Here is a 25713-nt window from a genome sequence, read left to right as displayed (position 1 = left end):
CGATGCTTTGCTGGCTGTGCCCCTCCATCTGTGCGTATTTCTGCGTGTGTGAGCTTTTGGGTAGCTGCATTTAAGTGGCTCCTAAAGCCTGTGGTTGCAAAGGGCCAAAGATGGGTTTGTCGGGATGCAGAGTGAATGGGCAGCTTGCTTCCCACTCAATTCAGAATCAGCCAACTTTTGTACAGCCCCCAAATTGCTGAACTTTTGCCCCAGACCCATCTGGGGACATCATGCTCTTGGAAAGATGCCTTACGAAACTTTGCAAATCTATGGACCTAAACCCAGTGCTGCTGAAACGTTGGGTGCTCCTCCAGCCCCTCACGTACCCCCCAGGAGAAACATAACCTCCCATTTCTGTCTGGGTACAACCTCCCAGTGCAAATCCTCTCTTAAGGAGTTAAATCAGTGTGCTCATGGATACCTGCCTGCTTGCCACAGCAGCTGGAGGTCTGCTTGAAACTTAGAGCCGAGAGGGCTGTGCCAAATGTTGGGCCAAAATAAGTAGGAAAACAATCAACTCATGAAGCACTGAGCATTTATGGTCTCCTTGAAGTGAGCGATTGCTTTACACCAGGTGAAATTCAACACCCAAAAATATTGACTGGTGTATTTTAAATGAAATGTTGTTTTCCTCTCACTCCGAGTTCCCTTGGAAATTATCTGCTGGCAGTGTTACGGACAGAAATAGGACACCAAGCCCCTTGCCCCAGTCTCCAGCACTCATGCTCCAGGTCGTCCTCACCCCTCTGGTCAGCCACGGGGGGCTCGCCACCGGGGAGCCTGCCTGCAGGTCCCAGTGCTGCAGGTCCTGGCGCAGCAGCTCCACGACCTGTTGGCAGCAGAAGGGGGCACAGGCGGTCAGGACAACCGGGTCATCGTGCCCCGGGCTGCACAGGGGACAAGTGGCAGGGCAGAGGGGCACACAGGCACCTCGTCTGCCAAGGTGTGACATCGGAGTGGACTTTGGCAAGGGTGGGCATCATGCCCGGAGGTAGGATGAAACCAGGTGATGGATATGGCAGCATCAAAGCCCATTTGTTGCAAGCCTCATCCCACCCAGGGTGCTGGCACGGCTCTGGACATAACAGGCTCTCCAGGAGCACCTCCCCAAGAAGCGGGAGATTTTTTCTGGTGCAGATTTTCACCAGAAATGCGTAAGGGAAGTAGTGAGACCCAAACTCTCCTAACCTGAGGACTCAGAGGAGAGCCAGAGTGCTGCTGGAGAAGTCCTGCTGTGCCTCAGGGGTTTGCCAGGACAGATCCTGGCTAGCTGGGGAATTTCCAGCTCTGCTTCCAGTATCCCATCACCCAGGGGCAGAAGGGAGGGTGAAGGAAAACTCCCCAGGTAGTGGCCCGCGGTGGCTTTGAATCCCATTCCGGGACACTCATCCTTTCTGCCAGGGACCAGAGGTTTGTGAGAGCAGGTCTGGCTGCAGGTCGAGGAGTGGGAGGTGGCTGTGTCAAACCAGTTCCTGGTTTGGCTCAGGTCCCTGCATTTTCCTTGCTGGGAGCCAGAGACAGCGAGTTCGTGCAGGACGAGGGGATGTGTGGGCAGGTTTGGGGTGGGGAAGCTGGAAGCGTAGGAGCAGGATCGTTCCTGTTGCACCTTTCACCCCGAGCGATGCGCTCTTATAAGCTTCCCTTTTCCCCCAGGGGAGTCCCAACCACCCCAAAGCCCAGGACTTGTAAAAGTGACGGAGCAGCCTCAGACCGAATGTGTTCATCTGCAAAATTGGAAAAACTGAGGATGCGTGAGGAGTTCCCAGGTAACCGGTGGCACTGAAAAATCCCCCAAAGCCCCAAGCAGAGACATTTCTTACCACCCACCTTTGCATGCTGTCCCATGGGAGCACACCAACGAGCAGCCAGCCAGGGGATCGCCTTGTTGGGGGGGTCCCCGATGGGTGTCCACTGTCCTGCCCCCCCCAGGGTGGTGGTTAGGAGGTGGACCTCCATCCAGGAACGGGATGAGAGAGGGCTCGGTGCTGAGCCTGCAGGGAGAGGGGAAAAGCCATCAGGGGAAGGGGTTGGCATCAATACCGGTGCTTTCCCTTATTCCTGGAACATCTCTGCTTCTGCATCTCCATCCAGCTTGGACAAAGTGCGATCTGGAGTAGTTAAGCTGCCATCTCTGTATTTTTTTATTTTTTTATTTTTAATGAGAAGTGAGATAAAGGATGTCTTTCACCAGGAGAGGTGTTCAGCTGGGAACATTGCAATGCATCGGGTGGGATCTGGGAGGGAAACAGAGGAATAGGATGGACATGCGATTATCACCCTTGATGCACTGAGGATTCGCTGTGCCAAACCTCCTTCTAGAAAAATCCGTGCAGATGCCATTCCCTTCCCATATCACACCCTCACCACCCCAGCAAAGCTCCCCACTCCTCTGTCCTGCGCACCCCTACCTTGGACGTGGATTTTCCTGGTAAAGGTGGAAAGGAAAAGGAGCGGTGACTGAGCCCACCAGGGTGACAGCTTCTCCTCCAGGGGGTCTGGTGGCCGCGTGGTGCACCACCGAGCTCACATGGTGATGCCTGCTGCCTCCTCTTTATGGGCTGTGGCGGCATCACCGCGGGAGCAAGCGGCGACTGATGCGGGACGGATGCCAAGAGGCAAGTCACCGCTGAGCCCGGTGGAGGTGCTGAGGGGCAGAAAATGGAAATGCAGGGGAAAACCCTGGGAAACAAGACTCGTGCTTGCTGGTTTCCATGCAGCTGGCCGTGGCCAAACATGTCCCCTCAGTATCTGCTGTCACTTGAGTGGGTCTCTGGAAAACGGGGACCCCGGTGGTTATTGCAGCGCTTAGCCTTGCTGCCTGTGGGGCAGATGCTGCCCGTAGCTCCCCCATCCCCTCCTAGACTCCTGCAGAGCAGCACCAGGAGTGAAAATAGGGATGGTGCTGCAGCTCCACCTGGTCAGGATGTCCTGGAGAATGGGGCCACCGCTAGCTCTCACCATGGTGCTGACAAAACCCAGGGGGTACCACTCTTTGGTGCTCGTGTTTATGGATTTCAAGGTTGGGGGAAATGTCTGTTTGTTTGATTTGATTGGGTACTTCCCAAGCACTTTTCCAGTTCTTGTAAACGCAGGCAGACTCTTGTCCTGCTAAAAGACGATTTACCACAAAGGGGGGCCTTTGCAATAACTCCTGGGGCCAGGTGTCCCTGGGGTAAAGCTGAGGGCACTACTGGGCCTTAACAGCCCCAAACAACCTCACCTGGGGCCTCCACCACCCCCATGGCCCCTGGAGAATATTTAAGTCCAGTCTCCAGCTGGGCTGGGTTTCTCAGTCTATGAAGTAGCTTTGTCTGTGTCCCTTTCTGCCCCATCTCTGCTGCTCCTGGATGGGAACAGACTTGGTTTGTGACCTTTGGGGCGGTAGATCCCTCAAGAAGCTGTGGTTGTTCCCAAAGCATCCATCTTCTCCTTGCTGCGGGTCTCTGAGGTAGGTGGGATGTACCCTGGGGCTTTCTGTGGGAGATGGCTTTGTGCTGGGCAGCCTGGGGTTTGTCCCTGCCCCTGGGGTTCCCCATACAAATGCACTCAGCTCCAAGGAGCAGAACTCTGCAGGTCTGGTATTTCTGTAGGACAAATGGCTTGGGAGAAGCTGCAATTCCTGCAAATGCAGCTTGTTCTGCGAGCAAGTCTCTGAGTGGTGCCAGTGTTGCCTGTTTAAAAAGCAAACAATAATCAGACAGGTGAAAATACTTGGGCAGCAACAGTAAAAGCTGGGCTTGGAGAGGTTTGGAGCTATTTTTGTATGGCTCTGGCCTTGAAGCAGCCCTTTTTGAGACGGTTCACCTAAGCTGAGTCTGATAAGTGGGGTTCTCCCTTCCCAGCCTATTTTTAGGCAATTGTTTTGCAGGGAAAGCCCAGAATGTGCTATCTGGGTAAGGAAAGCAGTCAGTGCCAGTGACGCCTCTCCTAAGAGGCACAGAAGAGCGAGTTTCTCCTTGCTGAGAGGCTCCCAAAATCCCCCCATTTGCAAATTCATGCCTTATTGTGTTAGGGTTGCTAGGCTGCATTGCTCAGGGCAGCAGCAACGCCTGCCTCCCTCTCTTTTTTTCCCCTTGTTCCTTCACCCCCCCACCCAAAAGGGGCTGTGGAATAATGCCAGGGCTCATTTTGCATTGCCCACCACAGCTCCATGTCGGGGGGCTCAATGGATGGGGTCGGGGGGACAGCCTGGACATGCAGAGCTGGTAGGAGCTGAGGTCCCCTGAGCCCAGGCTGTGTCTGTATTTCGGGTCTGATAAGCAGAATTAAAGGCTTTGCTGCCTAAAGCACAATGGTGTTTTGTGGAAAGGCAGGGAATACGGCTGGGGTCGCCCGGCCCATCTTCCCTGCTTCAGCAGTGCTGCTTGGGATGAGCCCCTTTGCAAAGACCCTCTGCTGGGGGGTGGGTTCTGGTTCCTATGGTGAATTTATCCCCGTGCCTTACTGCTCTGACTGCTATAAACACTTTCTTCATGCCTCGTCTTGCTGCAGTTTTACCTTATTACTTCTAGCCCTGGCCACAGCTGACATGGAAAGTTGTTCTTTCTTCTTTAAGAGAAGAATTTGAAGATATCTTGGCTGCAACCCTGTTTCCTTCTCTCACCTTCCAGACCCATGTTTGTTTCTGTCATTCCCCTATAAAACTTTGGGAAGCAGGTGAGCCATGGGGCCTGGTTCCCTGTTGAGGTATTTGCTCTTCCTTCATCCCCCTGGGAGCTGCGGGTGAAGGTTTGGTTTGGAGGAGCCTACCCCGCTCCCTTTGCCCAAGCAAACGTTCTTGCTGTTATTTTAATCCCCCTCTGCTCTGCTCTTGGACTTTGGCACTGCTGTGAGCTTCCCTGGGCTAGTGTGAAGCACATGGTGAAGAGAAATATCCAGGAAACTTTTCCTTTTTTAAAGATGATAATGCTTTGTGTGAGCCCTTGAGATGTGACTAGATTTGTTAAAAAACCAACAGTGCATATGCCTTCCCCCACCGTGTCTTCCGTCTGCATGGTTCATTAGTTTGTAATCTCAACAATTGCTAGGGAAACCTTTCTAATCTTGTCAATCGGCAACGCGACTGCTTTTTAATTTAGTTTGTAAGTAGTTTTTAAAGTCAGGCTATGCCTATGCTATTGATTTGGGTTTTTGATTTAGCAAGTGGCTGTTTAACAAGATCTCTGCCACGCTGCTTTAATGCCTTTCTGCGAGGGTCAAAGAATGCACCAGGATGGGAGAAGCGTTACACAGATATTGTTTATAAATGCTGTGTGTTAAATCAACTTTTCTGAAGGGCCATTTTGTGTTACTTGCCTTCGGTGAAACTGAGGTGCTTGAATTGCTTTGGAAAATGGTCTGCACTGCTGTGCGTGGGTGGAGGCTGTAGGTAGGCAACACATCCTTAGCTGACACATTATTCTGTTGGGGATTTTTTTTTTTGGAAATGCAAAAAAACCTACATGTTTTAGAAGATCTTTAGACTACTGTGCACCTTTCCAGCTTTGGGAGATGGAAGTCACTTCTTAATCCAGCTAACACTGGGGGAGCGGATTGCTCTTCAGTAAGAGTTAGTCCTCTACGGGTGCTTTTCTGCTGATGCTGGGAGCAATTTCACAGCCTCGTGTTCCAAGACCTGGTGATGAGATGCTGATAGAGGTAGGAGTAGCCAGAGGATGTGAAAAGCCTCCTGTTGGTGCATGTTCAAGTCCTAGCTGGCCATTAATTTTTCAGTGTGTGTGTGGTATCATCAGCAATGTCTTTGCACGCTGGGGTGTAATTAGCAGATTACCCTTTGTGTTGGGTATCCAGTTACTTGGCTGAGCGTCCTGATGTTGAAGTGAAATGTTTTATTTACCAGTGCAACCTGAGCCAGCAGGATACAAGAGCACACTCCGCTAATACCAGAGTGGCCAGAGCAGCCAATGCTGGGATTGTTTTTCATATAATCCTTTAGGTTGGAAAAGACCTTCAGGAGCATCAAGGCCAACCATCAACCTGACTTGCCGAGTCTCATCACTGAATTACATCCCTTAGTGCCACAGGTGCTCATAATCCCTGCTGCCACCGAAAGCATCTCTGTCTTGTGTAGCACTAGATGACGATGAAGAAAGTCCTGGGTGGTCCCAAGAATGGTGAACAAAGCCACGTGTGACTTTGTTCCAGTTTATTTTTTGCTCTAGGGGGTCTTGCTCTTCAATTAATACTTGATCTGATGTTGCTCAGGCACAAGGAAATCACGGAGGCTTTCCTGGCACATGCATCTTGTTCTCACCAAGCTGCTGATGTGCTCTGGGGTTGGACGTGGCTCATTCATTGGACTTGTTCTGATCCTTGAAAAGCCTCGAGTGCAGCTGGGAAACCTCCTGTTTCTCTCCCTTCGGAGGCGATGTGCGAGTCATGAGGCATCGGGCCAGCTTGTGCTGCATTTTATTTACATTTTTACAATTAAACAAGTGGTTGATAAGATTGACAAGGAAGATATGGCTATGGAGCTTGTCAGACAGAAACCTCTAAACACTTTGGGTGATTTACAGAACAGGAGGATAGGAAGACTGTTCTCCAGTGCAAGATTAATAACGTGCTCACTGACTTAAGTCACTTCTTAAAAGCAATTTATCATTCTTTTAAATGTGCTATTTAAAAGCTATTTTTTATTTTAAAAGCTATAATGCATGATGACTCGTCAGCCGAATGGTGGAGGGTTTTCCTCTCTGATTTCTTTTCCCGTGCTGAACTTCAGCAAGAGCAATCAATCATATTAAAGAAAGTGTTTATATTTTTTTCTCTGTGATCACCTGTAGTTTAGGGGGGAACAGTATCCAGAGTCCTTAATTATTTAATCTAAATTGCCTTCTTCCTCCGCATGTGAGGTCTGGGTGTTGTGTTGGGGAAAGGGGCCAAAATAATTTCTGGGCTGTATATTGGGGTTGGGAGCTCGTGTGCTTCTTTTTGGGAAGGCTAATGCTGGGGAGTCAGCTCCCTCTATGGTCAGAAGAGGGAGAGACAGCTTCCTTCTGCAGGTCTTCCAGTCCATATCATGGAAGGGCTGTTTTTTTGTCTGCTGTGTGCAAATGAAGTCTTGCATCTTCCTAAAACCGTGGTGTAAATCCCACTCGAGGTGATAAATCTCTCAAGTGTGTGAGATGGAAATTGAATCATAACCCTGGGCTAATACACCTCAGCGTGTGATAAGAGGTGCAAAAGCATTTGCAAATGAATAAAATTGGGACTTGAATGGGAACACTGTTCTGTGGTGTAAGACGATAGACCTTGAAATCCTTCTGTGTTGCACTGGAAATCTGGCAAAAATGAAATGCTCAGTGTTAGGTGCTCCTGCCTGGAGGCTGCTGGGGGTAGGGTGAGGCAGAGGAACTGCTGTGTGTGGTTTTTGAAGGTGGTTTTTCAGCCAGGAGCCGGTCAGGATTTGTGCTGGTTATGGGGTTGTGGCTTATTAGGCTGCAGGAACCCCTTAAAGGGTGGCAAGTCTGGTTTATTTTCCAGGTTTATTTTGCAGCTTCCAAGAAGCATCGCTTGTTAGCATCACCTCAAAGTATTTATTTTCTAGTTTGACAATATGCAGCTTGGACAGCTGGCCAAAGCCAGGACGTGGTAATTCATGGCATTGCTCCAACCAGGGCTGGATCCTGGTGCTCAGGCTGGTGAAACACCATCACTCACATAGCTTCTGCGAGTGCTAACGCCTAAAGCCAGCAGAAAGCATGAGGATCTCTTCTGATGCACCTTGGCATGTTATCTTCTGCTATGTAATTAAGATCTTTTCTGCAACACAGCCCGCATGTGTCCCTGTAGCAGCGTGAGCCAGCTTGCCACCAGGATGCAGCGCTGATACTGCTGCTGATGGCAGAACAAAGATGTTGGTGCTTTGTTCCCCATTGCTGCCTTAAATGGGTGACAGGAACAAGGCGGATGTGTAAACGACCAAAAAATCCCCTGCTCTGGGTGGGGACTTGTTCAGCTTCCTGCACCCTGAGCATCCTCAGCAGAGGACAGCACAGTGCTGGCACTAGGACAAGTCTGGAGCGCTGCAGCGAGGTGTCACCTCTTGAGAGGCTCTCAAACACCTCTGTGGATGCGAACTGGGGCAGGATCCTTCCAGCAGGACCACCCCCTTGAAATGGAAACCTAAAGCATTATGGCTATAGGCAGCGCCAAAAACCCTATGGGGGAGCGCTGGGGTAAATGCTTGCAAGGAACACCCAGGCTGGTTGGGAAATGTTGGTTGCTGCAATCTGCAGCTCAGCAGCAGGAAAAAGATTCATTTGGGGAACTACATGTAGGGCTATAAAACTGGACAGGAAAAGGGGGGGGGGGGGAAATTGCTTTTTTTTTTTTTTTTCCCTCCTACAGAGCTGCTGCTCTTTGGGTGGCTTGCCTTTTCCTGATCTTGAGCTGTAATCACAAAGTGCAGTCATTTCCTAAATTTTCTAGGGTAAAAATGTTGAAAATATATCCCACCGCTTTCTTTAACTCCTGTGGAGTTTATATAAAGCCAGAGTTTTGTGTTTCTCATTGCGTACACAAAAGGCATAATGTAAATGTTTATTTCCAAGGGCTCGTGTTTCAGCACTTTGAGTTGCTTCTGTGTCCCAAGCAACTTGAAAACAAGAAAAGAAATGTGATTCCTCTTAATTCCACCAATTTTGGGGCAATTTTCTATAAGATGAGAACCTATGCTGTCTGCCAAATAGGAATATTTTATGGCGTTTTGAGGAACTGAGCCCATATGTGCACAATATAAAGTTGCATAAATTAAGATTACAGGAAAGGAGCTTTGCTAGTGTAGAATATAGCTACCATTCTTGATCCGTTTACTTATAAATCAAAAAAATCAACTGAAAAATTCTAGGTTAAACCAGATATAATGGTTTCTATGTAAACCCTTGCTTATGCTTTCATTGCAAGGGCCCTTCCTGTTGATTTCTTGCCCTCTGCTCGTGCACAACCATGCTAACAAAATGTGCCAAATGATGGCAGAAGTGAGATTAGGGCTGCATTAACACCATGGTTGCTTTGATGGAAATGTGGGCCTTGTACAGACTAAAACAGGGAACACAGTTTGCTGCTTCCACTCTCTGTTTCTAAATAGTTAGGTTCTTTCCTTAAAATGATCAAATTAACTGTGTTGTGTTTTTATGAGATGACCTGCTTAGCTGATGAATTGCTCACAGTCAGTATCTGCCCTGTGCTAGTAATTGATGGCTCTGTGGGCGACCAGTGTGGCATTTCCTCTCTTCTGTGATTAGGCAGGGGAAGCCAGTAGGAAACACCCTCCTCGGTGTTTCACATTCTCCAAACAAGTAGGTGAACCCTGCCTGGTGGGCTGCTTCACCTGAACTCTGCCCTCAGCTAAAACAGCATGAGCGGGCAGTGCAAGTGACTTTAATTTTATCGGTGCTGCTTTCCTACTTCAGAAGCATGTTTCTGCTCAATAACCAAACAAGACAGCCCCCCACCCCTGCTGTGGAATTGAAACCCTCGTGTGAACGTGCTGAGGACCCTTTCTGGCAGGGCTGGGTCCCTGAGCTGTGCCGGCTGCTGGGGCTGAGGATGTGGTCGCGTGCTTGGGATTCCTGCCCTGGTGGCATAAAGGGTTTGGCCAGCGGAGGAACCCTTGGAGGTCCAGATCTGCTGACTTGACAGCGGCTCAGTGCTGCGAGCGACTTCCCAGCATCGCATACTGCGGTCTTCAGTCAATCAGCAGGGAATGTATGGGGAGGAAATGAGGCTGGGGTGAGACGCAGCGTGTATGTCGTGGTCTGTTCTAGCAAGCCAATGTGTTTCTCATTTCCATCTTCTGCAGGCCATGGCTGGCTGGAGGAGAGGCTGTAATTCCTGCCTGCTGGCGAGCAATGCTGCTTGCTAAGAGCACAGGTTTACTGTGCCTTGTGCATGAGAACAGTGGTTGGAGCTTTGCTGATTTAGCTATTGATTTCTATTTCTTAATGCAGTGGTGATGTGCTTAGGCAGGCAGCATGAACCTGCTTGTAAATGGTGAATGTCCTGCTGGGTTGATCTGGGAAATGTTTGCCCCCTTTTCTAAATTTTCAGCCCTTTTTTTTCCAAGCCAGCCTTTAAAGGAGAGTGTGAGACCTCTGCTTGAGCATGGGCGATGCTGGCAGGAGTGCTGGGTGCTCCTGGGGAGGCAGCTCCCTTCTCTGCGCATGGAAAACCTCCATGGAGTGAGTTTTCCAGTGTCAAGGCGAGGTCCTTAAGCTTGGACCGAAGGCTGTGAGGAAGTTGTTGTCCTTTTTAATGTGCTTTGGAGAAAGTGGCTCTGGCTTTTGAGGCTTGTGAGTTATCTGGCAATGATTGTGCTCCTGATTCCCCAAATGGCATCCACAGGGTTTACACTTAAGTGGCTTCTTACAGCAGTAGCAAGACCTGGCACTGAGTGACCTTATTGTATAGGAACATACGTTATGTTGTCACATAAGAGCATCAGGGACATGGAGGGGGAAACAAGCTCATCGGATAACTGAGTCCAGGCTCCTCTCTGTGCCAGCAACTCCATCCTTTCATAACATCTAAAACTTCACCTACAAATCAGGGCTTTTTGTCCCTGCTTTTCTTGCAGAAAGGCTGCTGCGGAGCCTCAGCTCTCCAGCGGCAGCAAGCCCTTTCCCAGGTCTCAGCCAACCTCTGTCCGTTTGTTCCCATGCCACCATTGGCCCCTTCCTGAAAGGGCTCTTCTCCCCCCTGCTGTCCCTTCCTCCCCACCCCTGGGTTTATAGCAAGATATCATATTCCTTTCTACCTGTGTTTAGCTAAACTGAACAAACCAAGCTCTCCGCTTCCTGGCATTGTGTGAAAACGTGTGAAGCCGAACAAGATTTGTGATGATGCATCCTTAAGAGGCTTTTGAGGTTTTTAAGAAACAAGATTTCTTCCTGCACCCTAAATGCTATTTAGACCTTTTTTAAATAATATTTTTTCCAAATATCAACACTTTGTGAAAGTTTGAGGGCCTCAGTGCTCTTTGATTCAGCAAGTACAGCATGTCTGGAGTTGCCTTAGACTTTCTTGCCAAGTGCACACGATGAAGACCTACTTTGTGAATCTGATAGCGGTTTAATAACAGATCTGTTTGTTCCCTCCTGCTAAAAAGAACATCTGATAGCTACGAATACTTCTAAAAACAATCCCATGAGGGCAGTTTTCTTGAGATAAAAGTGCTGTCTATCTGATGCAAGATGCCATCGTCTGTGAAGAGACAGCTTGGATGGCACAGTGACAGCTGATGAAATGGTTTAATACAGCAGAGTTAAATATTTGCACTAGCCAGGAATGCCCGGAGCTGATGCTTGTGCACTGTTTTCAAAACCCTGCAGAAACAAAGGCACAGGAGGTCAAATGCAAACATTATAAAAGCCATGCAGGAACCTGTGCAAGCTGCTGGATGTACCCCTTTTGCAGCAGGGCTGTGTTGTGTTGTTGACTAAGGAGATTTTGAGTTCATTTTAAGAAACCTGAGTGCCTTGAGTTAGGAAACGTGACCTGAGAGGCCAATGTATAGTGCGTAGATCTGGAGGGCATCGAATAACTGCAGGCTTTGGCCCAGCTCTGAGGAAGCAAGGCGTGCCGCGCAGACACGGTCAGCGTGAGGGGCTGAGGCTCCTCCGTGAGGAATTACTGGGAGATACGGCCCTTTCTCCTTGTCGCCCGGCACTTAAGGCGCTCCCCACGGCCGCCCTGCGGAGCTGCCTGGGCCCTGCTCTCCGGCGCGGCCCGCAGCGGGCGCTGTGGTGCGGGAGGCCCAGGCTGGGGCGGAGCCGAGCGGGGCCGGGCCCCGGAGCGGCGGCGGCCGAGCAGGAGGCGGCGGCGGCGGCGATGGTGAGCGGCGGGGAGCCGGGGCCGGGCGGGCGGCGCTGCCCCCGGGGCACCGGGAGCTGAGGGGAGGCCGGGCGCCCGCTGCCCCCGGCAGGCAGCGTCCCTCGGCGGGCCGGCCGCGGAGCCTCGCAGCGGGCTCCCCGGGGGAGAGCAGCCGGTTGTCGGGGCTGGAAGGCCGCTGTGTGTTCGGGGTTTGGGTCCTCGGAGCAGACGGGGGCTTGGGGAAAGCTGGTTCAGGGGGTGGTGTGCTGGGGGTTGGAGCTTTCTCTGAAATACGGTGTTTCTCCCGAGTTGTGGCGCGAGGCTGCGATCCTGCCCGTGCCCCCAGCAAAAGGGATTGCTTGGCACTGGGAACTTTCTTATCTCAGTGAGGAAAAATCTCGTTTTTCCTCATTCACTGTGCGCTTCTAGCCTCCTAAGCACAGGGTTCTTGGCTTCTCCTCTACCTGAGGATCTGCTGACCCTGCTGATGGAGGTGACACCTCGGTCCTCGCCTCCCATTCTCTGGCCTGTTTCTGCTCCTTGGTGATGTTACATTGAACCTCATCATCCCGTTTATTTACCAGCAGTTTGGCTATGGTTGTGATCAAAACCTTGCTGCGACCCTCGTTGGCAAAAGGTTTTTGGTAGGGCCGAAAATTTCTGTGGATACGGGTTTGTGGATGTCGCTTGCCCCTGGTGCCAACCGCACCATTCTGGCAAAAAAAAACAAACCAAAACAACAAGGAAAAAAAAAAAAAGGGCAGTTTCAAAGTGCTCGCCCATTGCAGAGCCTGCCCCACAGCGAGGGTTGTTTCGGAAGGCCTGACCTGCTTGTGCTCCGTTTTTTTCAGCTGTGTGTTTTTGACCTGTTCTCATTCCCTGCTTCCAGGAGGCTGACAAGATTCCCTTCCACGTGTGAGTCGGCCTTAGCGTCGGAAATCTCCGTGTAGTGGCTAAATGGCGATGGCCTTTACTGGTTAGCACAGCGATAAGGGCTTTGAAGCATGTGTTAGTGCTGTCTGTAGACCATGAGATGAATCTGAGGTCTGGCTCCTCGGTGGTGTAGCAGCAGGCGGGGTGGCTGCGATACTCTTAGCAGCAAAGATTTACATTTCCTAGAAATTCGCGGGCCGCCATCTATTGGAAGCCTTTGTGTGCTGAGATCTTCCCTCTGCTTTGCCCACCCTCACTCGTGGGGCACCCATTGTGCCATGAACCAGGAAGGGCATGTGAGGAGCAAGGGTTTTGCACGGTGCTTTGCTGGGATCGGTAAGGATCCAGTGCTGTGGCGAAGGAAAGGACCCTTCGTCCATGACAGCGGCGCTTGGTTTGCGCTGATAGCGGTGGTTTTGCTTGCATAACCCCGCCGGGGAGCCGTGCCAGGCTCGGTGCTGCCTTTGTGCTGCCTTTGTTCTCCGCTGCCCGCTCCCAGAACAATTGCTGTGCCATCGGCTGCTTTCAAACAGCCCCGCCACGACTTTATCTTCCAGAGCTTCGCATACCTCTGCGTGGCACCGAGCTACTCGCCGAATGTTTCACATAAATACCCGTTTTGTTCCCCAGAAGGCAGGCAGAAAGGACTGCATGATCAGCATCTGAGAGGGTGCCAAGCAGAGGAATGAACAAATGTGCCCAGATGAGCCCCAGCCCAGGGAGGACTGAGCCCTTCTTTCGTCCTTGTTGTTGTGGAGGCTGGGAGGATGTTTCCTCGCAGAAACCGCACCTCTGCGGAGCCAGCGACCCCCAGGGAGAGCTGTAATGGGTTTATATTGAGTGAACCCAGTCCCATCTGAGACCTGTGCTATCTGGAGCATGCCTCGAGGCGTGCAGGCTTTGCTTTTGTAAATCCATTTGTTGTAGAGAGCAGAGTGGACAAGAGGTGACATCTCGTGTGTGTTTTGGGTTAAATGTTGTTGCTCCACAGCGGAAGGCTGTTTCTCAAGCACTGCTTAGTTTCTTCTTGGCTTTGTAGGGGAGCAACTGGTAGGCTTTTCACAATAACTGCTCTTTGTGTTGTTTTTTTCTCTTTTCCCTCGCCCCCATGTGAAATCTGAATTGCACCTCATTTGGAAAGTCCCTTGAGCTCTTGTAAAACTACACTTTTTTTTTTTGAGCCTCAAATCAGCATTTTTCCATCTTGTTTTGAGAGTTTTATGTTTCCTCTCTGCAGTAGAGCCCAGGGGTGCTGCCGGTCTTACTCAGAGTTGCTGCCTTGTTTGTTTTTGTGCTGAAGCTATAATTAGCCAGTCTCTAGCCACTCCCCTTGAACTCAGGGCTGGTGGGGTAGTAAGTGTACATTCCTTTCCCATACACAGTGTATGGGGGGGGGTGGGGAGACAACCAACTAGAGGGAAAAAAAGGCTTTCAGTATGGCAGCAGTGGAAAACATGACCCAGAAGAAGCTGGTGGTACCAGAGAGTTGCAGTGAGATAAGCATGACCTGAATGTGTTTTTCTTTCAGAGTTCAGCCCTTGTGGCTCCAGGTTCACGATTCTTGATTTCTGAGAGATTCTGTCTGCTGTCACCTCGTGTCCCCATGTCTTCTGTGGGGGGCAACATGCTAAAAAAAACTCAGGCTGTGATGAGGAGCTGGCTAACAAATGCCGTGTGCCTGGTGCTTACGTAAAGGTGTTTGTCACCTCTGCTGGGGCTGGGGGTGGCAGGGAGGGACACAGGAGCACGTTTGTTACTCAAGCACGAACCAAACCACTGCGCGTGCAGTGACTCGCACCCTGAGACAGGGGTGGCGTTGCTCAACCACCCCTTTTCTTGTAGGAACCTGGCTGCAGGCTGGGAGGCTGGTGTTCGCCGTGGCCCAGCCGGTTCTGCGGTCGTGCCGGTCCGACATGCCCTTTGCGGCCGGGTTTACACCGGCAGCAAGGTGCTAGCTCAGGCACAGCTAATTGAAGTCTTCCTCCTCCTTAGGTGCGTGATAAATAAGCAAATTGGCTGTCCTTCTGCAGCATATTTTTGGTTGGGACCTCAGCAAGCCGTCTTTGTGGCAGCAACACGTGTGTTCTGCCCGCTGCCCTCGCCGGGCTTCGCCAGGCAGCACAGTTGCTGTGAGTGGTCTTCGTGCCCCTTAATTTACTACGTGCTGAGTCGCACGGCACGCCGCCTCGCTCATCACCTTCGTCCCAGCGAGGGAAGACAAATGGCAAACCCAAACGTTAGGCTTCGGACACGGGGAGTTGGTGGCAGGATTCCTGGGCTGGGAACGTGGCCGGAGCGTGCGAGGAGGCTGTGCTGGTCTTCCTCGTCCGCAGGAGGCACCGCTGACATCCAGCCACGGCTTCCCCCGCTCAGCGTTTGGCACCGAGGCCAGAAGGTGGCTGGAGGTGCCAGGTGCCTGCTCAGGCGGGTTATTTAGGCAGGGTAACAAATGCTGTGCTGTTCATACTGTTACTGGCTGATTTACAGCTAACTGAAGTGTGCGCACTCCAAAAGCTGAGGATGTGGTTTGGTCTTAGCAGTGCCTCCTCTCACAGTCAGCATAAGATTCATGCTATTACTTAAAATAAACTTGCCTTCAAAAACTCCTTTATTCTCTCTCCCACTTTAAATACTGTCCTGGGGGAAGGAAGATTCTGCTGATAAGACCTTTTCCCCACTCTTCCCACAGGTAAACTTTACAGTGCTTCCACTTTACAGTGTCAGAAAGGGGAGGCACTTGTAACAGAAGTGTGAGGCTCTCCAGTATATTGCCTTTCTGTCTCTCTCTCTCTCTCTCTCTCTTTTTTTTTTTTTTTTAAGGCTTATTTGAGTCCTTTAACTTTCAGCCAAGGAAATGCTGTTCTGGCAAAACTACAAAATCTGCTCGTATTAGCTTTGGCAATTTTTCCCTTCTTTCTTTTCTATCATCTGGGACAGAAGAGCATTACTGCAGTTAATTTGTCCTCTTTTGTAGTCGTGTAAGTGCTATATCCCTGGAACAGCTCAGCTGGCTAATGGCTTTTAGAAGTAAAGTCCTAAGGATGTATTCCTAATCTGTAGAGCTAAAAATTCAACATGTAAACTGCTTGGGTTGTTGAGTGCATTAATACCAGGACAAATGAATACTGCAAGTCCTAATGATAGCAATTAGTATTTTATCTAATACCTGGGTCTGTTGTAATGCTCTGAGAATTAGAAATAAATCCTCCAGTGGAAGTTTTCCCCTTTATTTTTCAGTGTGCTCATAAGTAAGGCTTTTAAACTTCTGGAATAGTCCTGTCTGGTGAAGCTTTTGTGGGGGGAAGGGTCTTTTAAGGACATAAAACCAACTTGTCTGCTCTCCAGTAATGGGAAGGGAAACCTTTTTTGTTTCGATATCTTCACAAATAAGTAGATTATTATCTTACATGAAATCCTGCCCTGTGTATTGACTTAAAATCAGGCCAGCTCAGTGTCTTTAGCCCAGCTGGGGAAGTGGTAATGGCAGGGGCGAAGGGATGTTCTAATCCCACAGAGCTGAAACTGCATCTCTGCTTATTGCACGTGGCCAACATTTCTTCTGGCTGAGCTCAGTTAGGAAATAACTGCGAAATGCCCGTGTCCTTGGGGAGTGGACGTGTATGAAGCCGGGGAGTCATCGCCGTGGCAGTAAGGGACGTGGCTGAGTGATGGGGCTCGGTCGGGTTGGTGATGGGACGCAGCTTGAGGGCTGACTTGGTGATTTTGGTCTTTTCCAACCCAGAAGATTCTGTGGTCAGCTGCTGTGCTGAACCTGAGTTTTCTGGGCACGGCTGGTGGGTCTCAAATCGGTGCCGTACCCCCAGCAAGTGACAGTCAGGTTGGTCTTGGAGCTGTGATGTCTCACCAGGAGTCCAGACTGGAGACTGGGTGCCAAACCTGCCTTTTGACTCCAGTGTGAGGGGCCCTTCCAGAGCCGGAGGGGGAAGAATTAAAACAGCTGGGCTAAACGGAGGCATTTATTACCCCTGCCTCCTCCCTGTGAAGTAAGGAAGCAACGTGGAGCTGCAGCAACGAGGCTGCCATCACGCGTTGTTGGGGGTAATAAAACCAGGGCATGTTTGAATGATACCTTTGGAATTAAGTTAGCAATCCGGAGAACAGAGGCCTTGTGTCTTAGTGGATACGTGGGTGCAAACAAGCACTTTAAAATCACTGAGTGCTGAGAAATCCCGTTGCACAGCTAACCAGTTTCCCGTGCCACTTTGCACAGTTGTCTTAATTTCTTTTCAGTATCCTCCTAACTCGATCAATCTCGCCCTTTAAACTCTTGTAAGTATGAAATGACTGAAGGAGAAAGTGAGAGGTACAGAGAAAGCTTTGCTCTCTCAAACTATTCTTTGCAGTGATCCCAAGAGAAAGAAATTCTTGGGGTTAGCATTAACATCACAGATCTTTTCTTGTTTGTTCAAAGCTTGGTAGCATCGTTGGGTTACCAAATAGCAGTGCTGGTGCGCGTGCTTTTGCCTCGGTGCATACTTAAGGTAAAATATTTTGTTTTACATCCCAGTAACGTAAAAGTTAGCTGAGGCATGTTGCCTTGTATTTGCAGCAGGCAGAGCAGAAAGCAGATGGGTCAGCGTGTGTGTTGCCGTGATGCCTTCATTACAAACCTGAGCCTCTTTTCTTTTTTTTCCTGATGACAGTGATGAGGAAACAGGGTTGTGCAGCTGCATCCTGGAGTGTCACAGCTTTCAGATGATCCCGAGCGAAGCACGGGGATGTCTGCAGCGAGTTTGGAGTCGAGCAGCCTGCGTTTACAGGGCAGGTTGTCCCTGTTGGTTAAGCACTCCTTTGCAGGGATTGCTCCCAGAAAGCTGTGCAGCCTTGCTGAAACTTGAGAAGTCCCTCTGGTTAGCGGAAAAGGCAGACCTTCCCCTAAATGCACCCGTTAAATCGTCTTCGTGGTGCCGGAATTGGAGGGCTGGGCGTACACTAGCCGTGGCCTAATTGCGGCGGGTTGTGTGGCTGCCTTTTTTCGGGCAGAAGTGGCTGGTGTGTTCTTAAACTGCCCTTTGCCCAGCAAACGGTTGCTAATTGGGCTTCTCGGGGCTGCTCCTCCCCGTGGCTTTGCCCTGTTCAGTCCCTCTCCTTCACCCTGTGCTGGGGTAAGGGTGATGATACTCCTCTGCAGTGGGCCGGCACTCTTGTTTGACAGATTTTTTGTTTTAGCCTTACATTTGGGTTGCTTTAGTGTTTTTTCAATCCTCTCACGTGTATTTTACTGCTTTTCCAAAGCAGTGATTGCTCATTAGTGCTTTGTGAGGCATCCTGCCTTTCTCCTCTGGCTGTTTGGAAGCACTTGGCCTTTTTAAGCTGCTGGTAGCCTTTCCCGTTGTGTTGGAAGTGATGTGCCACCCCTAAGGGGGACCCCAAAAAAACAACTAAATGCTGCTTCTGTTGGTAACTTGCCCCAGAAGTGAGATCTGTGCAGGGTGCTGAGAAGGAAGTTGTAGCAACTATTACCTTAGTGGTTTATCCATCTTTGTAAGCCACTCCAAACCCACCAAGGTTCTGACAGTGTAAGTATCAAGGATTTGTATTTCTCTTTTGTAGTGCTGGACATTCCCCTGGACGGCCCTCCAGCAAAACTGGGGAACACGGTTTGGGAGGAGGCTTGGGCAGAGTGCTTTGGGGGCTGAAGAAGATTCCAAAATACTTTTATCTGGTTGTAGCACCCAACGAGGTGTGACTACCTGGATCATTCTCATCCCTAGAACACTAGATTCCCCACAGAAAATTGTTTTGGAGCCCCCCTGTTTTGGGGAAATGACCTTTCCCCCTTGCATGCATCCTGTTGTCCCCACCCTGTTCTCCTAGGCTTGAAGATGGCGTGCTTGGAAGCTATTGATTAGTAGGTGCTTGGGCTCTGTCCTGGCAGTGATTGCTAATTTAATATTGTAATTATGATTGCATCACAGTTTTCTGGTGTTCTTTTCTTCCAGTAGCGTTTGCCTCTGCTGTCCTTCCTCTGTAAGGAATGCAATAATTAGATCTCAGCCCTGAGGAGTTGCTGAGTACTCACATCTTAAAAAAAAATCCAGCTCTAGGTACTTAAATAGCCCTGTTCTGGTGGTACGTGGTGAACGGTGGTAGCTCAGTCTTCCCTTGCCACCTGAGCAGATAATTCCTTGGGAAGAGGAATATTGTGGATAACACAGCTGCTTCTCTTGGGCCATGGTAAGATCTGGTGGTGCGTCTTGGGACCGTGAAGCTTGAGCATCCTGCTCGTCTGCCAGTGGCTCTTCTCTCTGAAGTCTCTAAGGATGTGTTTTTATCAGTGGTTTTTAATTGGAAATGAGTGACAACGTGCCCTACCTGTTCCTTTCACAGGCATTAGGGAAAGCAAGAGGGGTCTGTGTGCTGAAAAACACCTCAAAAGACTCCAGCGGAGGGGAATTCTGTCATTCGAGCACTTTTGATGCCCTGTTGGTGTGTGTTTGAGCTTTTCTTAATGCCTGTCTCGTTTCCCTTGGTGTAGGATGCCATTTCTACCTACAAGGAAATTCTGCAGGTGTACTGGGAGACTGCAACGGGCTTTGTGAACGCCTGCTGCGATGGGCTGGAGCCCTGGCAGTTAGTTGGGTTGACCTTTTCTTCTACGCTTTTAGCCGTATGGCTGCATGGCTTCCTCTTCCAGCCCGAGAGTAAGTATTTAAAATGGGTCTTCCCTTTGTGGGAAGGGAGAGGGGACAGTTTTTCTCGGGTAGTGGGGGGAAAGGGGCAAAAAGAGACTGAGCATCTGTTAAAACATGCCTTCTGCTGTCAACCAGGATTGACAAAACCCTATTCCGAATTAGGGTCAGGGCCTGGGTAAGCAGTGAAACATCCCCATTCCTGCAGAGGGTGTGGCAGGCCAGCCTGGAATGTGCCTGCATCTCCTTCCGTTCCTTCGGTCTCCCTTCTGCTTCTGGGTAGGCCCTTTACTCATCACAACACTCCCTTGCTCAAAACCTGGGGAAGTCGATCCAAGAGCTGGGGTCCTGGGAGCTCAGTCACTAACAAAGTGTCTGGGTTGCTTTTGCTCTTGATTGCTTCCCTTCCTGGGGGAGAAAACAGGCTTTTAGTTTGGTGCTGGAAACATGTTTCATCCACAGGAGGTCCAATATAATTGTGTGGTTGTGCTGCTTTTTTTTTTTTTTTGAGCCTGTCCCTACTTTGAGCGATTTCTGATATCGGCAGCTCTTCAGTGGGACCTCTTCTGATGAACCTGCAATATCTTCTGGCTCTGCGTGGTTGTCAGGGATAACTGCCTTGCCCTTGGAGGAGAACAGTGCTTTGCAGATCCCTCAGGCCTCAGGGTTATGCTTATTTTTGTTAAAAACAGCAGAGTTTTTAATTAGCGTCTGTGCCTCTCTGCTCCTCAGACAGGCTTTTTTTGAAAGGCAAGAGTAAGTGAATAGTGGGAACGTGTGCCCAGTATAGGTTCTTGGCTAATGTTTGTACTGCTGCACAGTATTTTTAAAATATTGACTAATTATTATGAAGTCTAATTAGGCTGTCTGAATATTTCAGCGATTTATTTTTCCCCTCAGTGTGGATGTTAGTAATTAAACAGTTTGCACACAAATGTGCAACAGAAAAGTTATTTTCAGAGTGCTGACAAATATTTGCTACAGAATGTGCCAGACTGCACTTACTGTCCTCCTGCAGCTTTTCAAAATATATCTGAAGTATACATAAAATGGGGGGAAAAAGGCTGATGCTGTAGATAAGATTGGGAAGTCCTAAAATGGTTGATTTTTCTTTTAAAGCTTGTTTAGCTGTTTCCTGGTGAAAGTGTCTTGTGACTGGTGCTTGGCTGAAACGGCTGGAGGACTTAGTGGCTATAAAGCAGCTCTGTCATCCCGCGTGCATTCCTGCCTTTAAAGTTACCCCGGGAGTTTTCTGGTGTTTGCCATCAGTGGGTTCTCAGGGACAGAGGGAGAGTGTGGTGCCACGGAGGTGACACCATGTCCTCCCCTCCATCCCTTCTTTCCCCATGGCCTGGGAGCCTGGTTCATGTTGCTGAACGTTTTCATGTTGTACTATCCTGGTTTCAAGATGCAGAAAAAAATTTCAACAAGCTTTTACCTTTTTGCTGGAGACCTTGTCTGTAGCAAATCCAAACTCCCTCTCCTTGTAAAATTCCATGTGTGGGTGCAAGTTCCCATTCAGGCAGGTGCTGGCCTTCCTTATGCCTCGTTTGGAAAGATTTTAGCCTTTTTAGTTTGTATGACTTTACTTGGTGGCCTTAGGAACAAAGTAGGAAAATGAGTCAAATCACTGATTCTGATAGACGATGGCTGCTGTTGTGCAAACCAGTTCCTTTTGCAGCCTGGCCTGTCTGCTTTCTGATGCACTGCTCTGTCTCTCCACATCCCCTTCGTGACTGTTACTTTAGCCTGCATCAGAAATACCAAGCCTGTCATGGGTTGGGGTGGAAGTATTGTGCTCCGAGTCAGTTTTTAGTTTGTTGAGTCATGTTAGGTTAACTTCTGACTCTTGTCTTTCAGGTTTAACATCCCGAATTAAAAAACAGTTCTTTAAACTACTGAGAAGAATGCCATTTGTTGGGGCTATAGTAAGTATTTGAGCAGCTGTTTGTACTGTTATCCCAAGCCCTTGTTTTAGCCTGTGTAGCTGTGTCTCGGAGAACCTACAGTTCTGCGCCTCTTTGCTGTCATGTCACTGTAATCATAATGATCCAAAGGTATAGATCTGGATCTGCTGCCGCCTGGTTAATGAAAGATAACTTCTACCTAGTCTTTTTTTATAGTAGTTTTGCTCTGATAAAGTACCACTTTTTTTTTTTTTTTTACACCAAGTATCAGTGAATCCAGCAGCAGAGTTGTGCAGTGGCAGAATTTTCCAATGGTGTTTCCTCCTTGTTAGATTTCAAGAAAATAACTTGATTCGTGGAAGACGAGGACACGATGAACTTGAGTTGTTCTGGAACAATGTCTTGAACAAGTGTGAGATAGCCAGGCGTCTGTTGTGCAACATGGAAGGATAATTGTTTTAATCGATGACTGGCCACAATTAGTTCAGAGCTCCTATCTGTTAGCATAGTTAGCATTATAGCACAGCGATATCAGAAGCTTGTGTAATCATTAAAATGAGACAGGCTTTAGTGTCTAGGAGATGTTTTTTTACTTAAAAACTTGAAACTACAAATGTCAGCAAGTCTTAGCACGTTAACAACTTAATGCTCAAGAAATGCACAGCTTGGTTTCTTTTACCTGGTACGTGATGGTATCGTACTCGATTGCCCTTTCTGCTTGACGCGTAGGCAGCTTTGCACGTTGAATTGGTGGGGTGTGGGGGGGTGCTGGGTCTGTTGTAGGCAACTTTATCAGATGGAAGTAGTAAAGAGGAACTTTTTCCTTTTGACCTCGATATGGATGCAGTTATCAAGTTTCTCCCCAAGCCCTCTGTAAGGAATAGCATCTCCCCTTCATTTCGTGTGTCCCAATTTTTACCTTCTGGCTCGAGTAGCCATTGATCAGATGAAGTAATTACTAGCTCTCCTCTGCTTATATTTGTTGTCTGTCCCTTAGGCGAGGACATCTCCTGGGTCCCTCTGTTTTGTCCAGGCTTACCTTCTCAGGGCTAGCACTGTAAAGCTCCCGACGTGCCCTACCTGTGTGCTGTTCCCACTCTTTGGTAGGCTGATAACCTATCAGTTGCTTACGGGAGGCCTTGACTTTGAGGCGATCCAATGTCCAAAAGTCTTTAAGGCTGATAACATCCCAACACCTATGTTGTCTGGAAGAAGAGTGTCTGCTTTGAAAGGTTTTCTGAGAGGGAGTCTGGGCCTGCTGCATGTGGGGTGTGAGCAGGAAGAGAGAAATCTCTTAACTGTGCCTGTAAGGGAGATTTCTTTAATGTTTCTGTTTTCGTGATTCTCTAAACTGTGTATGTGACGGCAGACAAGACAAGGTATGAAATATAATGAATCTGAAGACTTATATAAATTACGGACTGCGACTTAAAAAGGTTTGGTGGATAAAAATGAAATGTTTTTGCCTTAAGCTTTGCTTTCTCAGCTATTGAAGGTGCTCCAAGTTCCCACTGCTCATCAGTACCCATTATCAGTGCTCAAAGAGTACCATTTCTCTTTGAATGTGGTGGTGTCTGTGCTGTTAAATGAAACACAGCTGAGCAGTGGCCCATTCTGCAGTCATCCATCCCAGTTACTTGGCTCAATTTTGGGCTGTGCCAGCTAGCACACTCCCTTAGCTGCTTCCCGGAGTGGTTTAGAGACTAGTGCATAAGTGTCCATTCCAGGAGGCGTTTTGGAGAAGGGCAGCTTGTTTTTGGTGGGAGAAGTTAGTGGGAAGGGAGAGTTAACTGCCTGGTGGTACAGCTGAAACAGTTCCTACCTGTTCTGCTCACTGGTTTGGAGGTAGCCAGCGAGTTCGATCTCACACGTGTTGAACAATTATGATCTGGCCAGCACCTTTGTTGATAGGCTTTTCCGTTCTTTTTAGATTCAAAAGAAGATTGATGAGGCCTTGAATGATGTCACTTCCAGTTTATCCTTCCTGAAAGATGAAAAAGATTATATCAAAGCGCTGCCGGAACAAGGCATGAGCCAGCCTGAAGTACTACAGAAGATGAAAGAGTACAGCTCAAAAGGTATGACTGAGTCTGTGCCCTAGCAAAGGTGGGTCTGTTTCAGAGACAGCATTAGACTTACTTGGTTAAATGAGATCTAATGATGCCTGCTCTCAGTTTGATCTTAAATATTGCTCTGCTGATGTTCTTCACTTGCCTGTTTTCCTTTTGGAGGTGATTAAAGTCAGTATTCACAATGTCTACTGCTGTATTTGGGTATTTACATTGAAATTCCCTTTCTTTCCCAAGAGTTTAATACTGACTGATGGGAGAGATGAGAAGAAAAATACAGAGTAAGCTTTTTGAATGCATTTCTGAGCAGTTGCCTTGATGTTAGGCTTTTACCAGAAATGTATTTTCTGTGAAGCCCTGAGGAATGCTCCTAACAGAAAGGACTTCCAAACAGTATTTTTAGGGAGTTTCCAAAAGTCACTTTAATCAAAACCAGTGGTTTGCATCTTGAAAATGCCACTCAGGCAAGGCAAAGCCACGATGATGTCCTCTTGGCTCGAGTCCACATAAGCACTGTCTGAAAGTTAATTTGAGTTGCCTCCCTGGTGTAAATATCTCCATGCTGATTCACATCCTGTTAATTCTAATGAGCAAATTCGGGTGACTTGCTGTCCAGAGAATATATGACTGACCCGTTCCTATCTCCAATCTGATAAAAGCTTGGGATTTTCTGCTAGAACAGTGCATCTACTCCAAATTCAGGAACAGAGTATGCCGTAGCAGCTTCCTTTTTTTCTACTTTTATGTTGTTTGTGCTGCTTTCTGTGTCTGTCTTCTGTCTTGTGTTTTCCCTCATAATAATTACTTCCTTCACTGGGCTTTTCCTTCGTTTTTCATTTTTGTGTCCCCTCCTTCCCACACATGTGCAGTTTTCTGTGGAAGTTACTTGGAAATGAGGGTTGGATTGTGACTGTGTTCACCTTATGTATGCTTGTGAAGCTGATGCCATCGAGTTTTGTGCAGGAGTCTAACAGTTTGGAGAGGGAGCATATAACCATACAGGTGGAAATACTCTGGGTGTTTAGAGGCAGAAACTAACCTGGTTAAGAGGGTTGAAATGCTGTTAAGTGGGGTTCCCGCTGATGCTGTTCCACCCACCTGCTCTGATTTGTTAATGCCTCAGTGGCATTTAGTTTTAGGTAAAATTTAACTGAAGAATCCCATGTTGTAGATTTTAGCAATGCAACCTTGACCTTTCCATCTCAGTGGTGTGATGGGTGCTCTTTGGATGTGACTGTAACTTTAGTGATGAGAGTTGGGCTGTGTGGACAGCGATTTGGGGAGGGTGAGTGGGGATTAGGTGGGTTATGTATTAATATAACTGCTTGCTGCGGCTAGCTCTTTATGTGCTGGCACTTTATTCATCATTTCCTTGCAGTTTGCTAAGTTTATGGGACACAAGCTGCCGGAGGCATAGCATTGCAGGGAGTTATCTCTCTGGTACAAAAATCATACTTGCTTCTCCTCAGTGAAGCCCAAAAGCAAAACCCTTATCTGTAGAACTGCTAGGGGGGACTTCTTTGTTCTTCTGCATGCTTTTTGGGAATGGCTGTGTTTGCAACCAGTGTGCTCCTCTCTTCTCTTTCAGGAGACATACGTTGGGAGGATGGGAAAGTCTCTGGGACTGTGTACAGCGGTGAAGAGAAACTCACCCGTCTGCTCGTGAAGGTGAAGTGCCAGCAGTCTAACTTGGCATCTTTGCACATATTTTTAGCAACTTCAGGGTGACCAGAAACCCCTCAACAATATTCCAGCATCTTTCAAGATAAATAGGGAGGATCTGAAGCTGAGATTGCCCAACTCTGAGGACAGAGCCTAGGGTGTATGTAGGTGGAAGGGGAGTTATTAGCAAAGTGTTGGAGCATTGCAAAATTGGCCAAGTGGCGGTCACTGAAAACACTGTAGAGATAACTAGAATCCAATCGGATAAGATGTTGTTTTGAGTACGAAGGTAAGAAGCTGAGTACAAGTGAATTGGAGGCTGGTACTGACCTTTTATTTTGGGGAATGATAAGAGGCATAAAATTGCCATAGATAGCTTCAGCAAGCCCCCTGACAGGTGTAGTTGCTGTAGGCTGGAGTGAAAGCACCCTTGGCTGCCCTGCTTTGGGGTTACTGGAGGACTTTAGCTTTGGAACAGCTTGATGAAGCAAAACAGGATTGGTCTTGCTTTAAGCAAAAAGAAAAAAGTAGTTTGTAAAATGTTTGGCATTACCGTGCAGTCCAAATCATGCAACAATGGGGCACTGGCATGCTTCAGTAGAGTCTTTGTTAGGTCTGTTTACCTAGTCTGGAACTTCTTCCTTTGAGAATGCTGGGGAAAGAAGAAAACTAAACAGC

At 48.6% G+C, this 25713-nt stretch overlaps 1 protein-coding gene and 1 long non-coding RNA gene across 4 annotated transcripts in view; one reads left to right on the top strand and one right to left on the bottom strand.

The window, feature by feature from the left end:
* Positions 1-549: 549 nt before the first annotated feature.
* LOC121073433 lies at positions 550-2812 on the bottom strand. Its single transcript, XR_005821711.1, has 3 exons — positions 2409-2812; positions 1828-1991; positions 550-829 (listed from the first exon to the last, which is right to left on the bottom strand). It is a non-coding gene; the product is annotated as an uncharacterized LOC121073433 (long non-coding RNA).
* Positions 2813-3323: 511 nt separating this feature from the next.
* The window catches only part of SGPL1 (sphingosine-1-phosphate lyase 1), a 38279-nt gene continuing 15889 nt past the window's right edge, over positions 3324-25713 (top strand). Inside the window, exons 1-5 of one of the 3 annotated variants that reach the window (XM_040564616.1) lie at positions 3324-3448; positions 19244-19409; positions 21258-21325; positions 23235-23382; positions 24962-25041. In XM_040564616.1, the coding sequence (XP_040420550.1) occupies positions 21305-21325; positions 23235-23382; positions 24962-25041 (249 nt within the window). In that variant the 5' untranslated portion in view covers positions 3324-3448; positions 19244-19409; positions 21258-21304. Of the gene's footprint in view, positions 3449-11199; positions 11833-18733; positions 18943-19243; positions 19410-21257; positions 21326-23234; positions 23383-24961; positions 25042-25713 lie in introns of those variants that run through there. The other 2 variants (XM_040564614.1, XM_040564615.1) reach the window with 2 other exon arrangements.

The sequence above is a fragment of the Cygnus olor genome, chromosome 7 (assembly GCF_009769625.2).
Source record: "Cygnus olor isolate bCygOlo1 chromosome 7, bCygOlo1.pri.v2, whole genome shotgun sequence".
Classification (NCBI taxonomy): Eukaryota; Metazoa; Chordata; class Aves; order Anseriformes; family Anatidae; genus Cygnus; species Cygnus olor.
The sequence above is the reverse complement of the archived record's forward strand: the minus strand, read 5'-3'. Positions and strand labels throughout refer to the sequence as shown.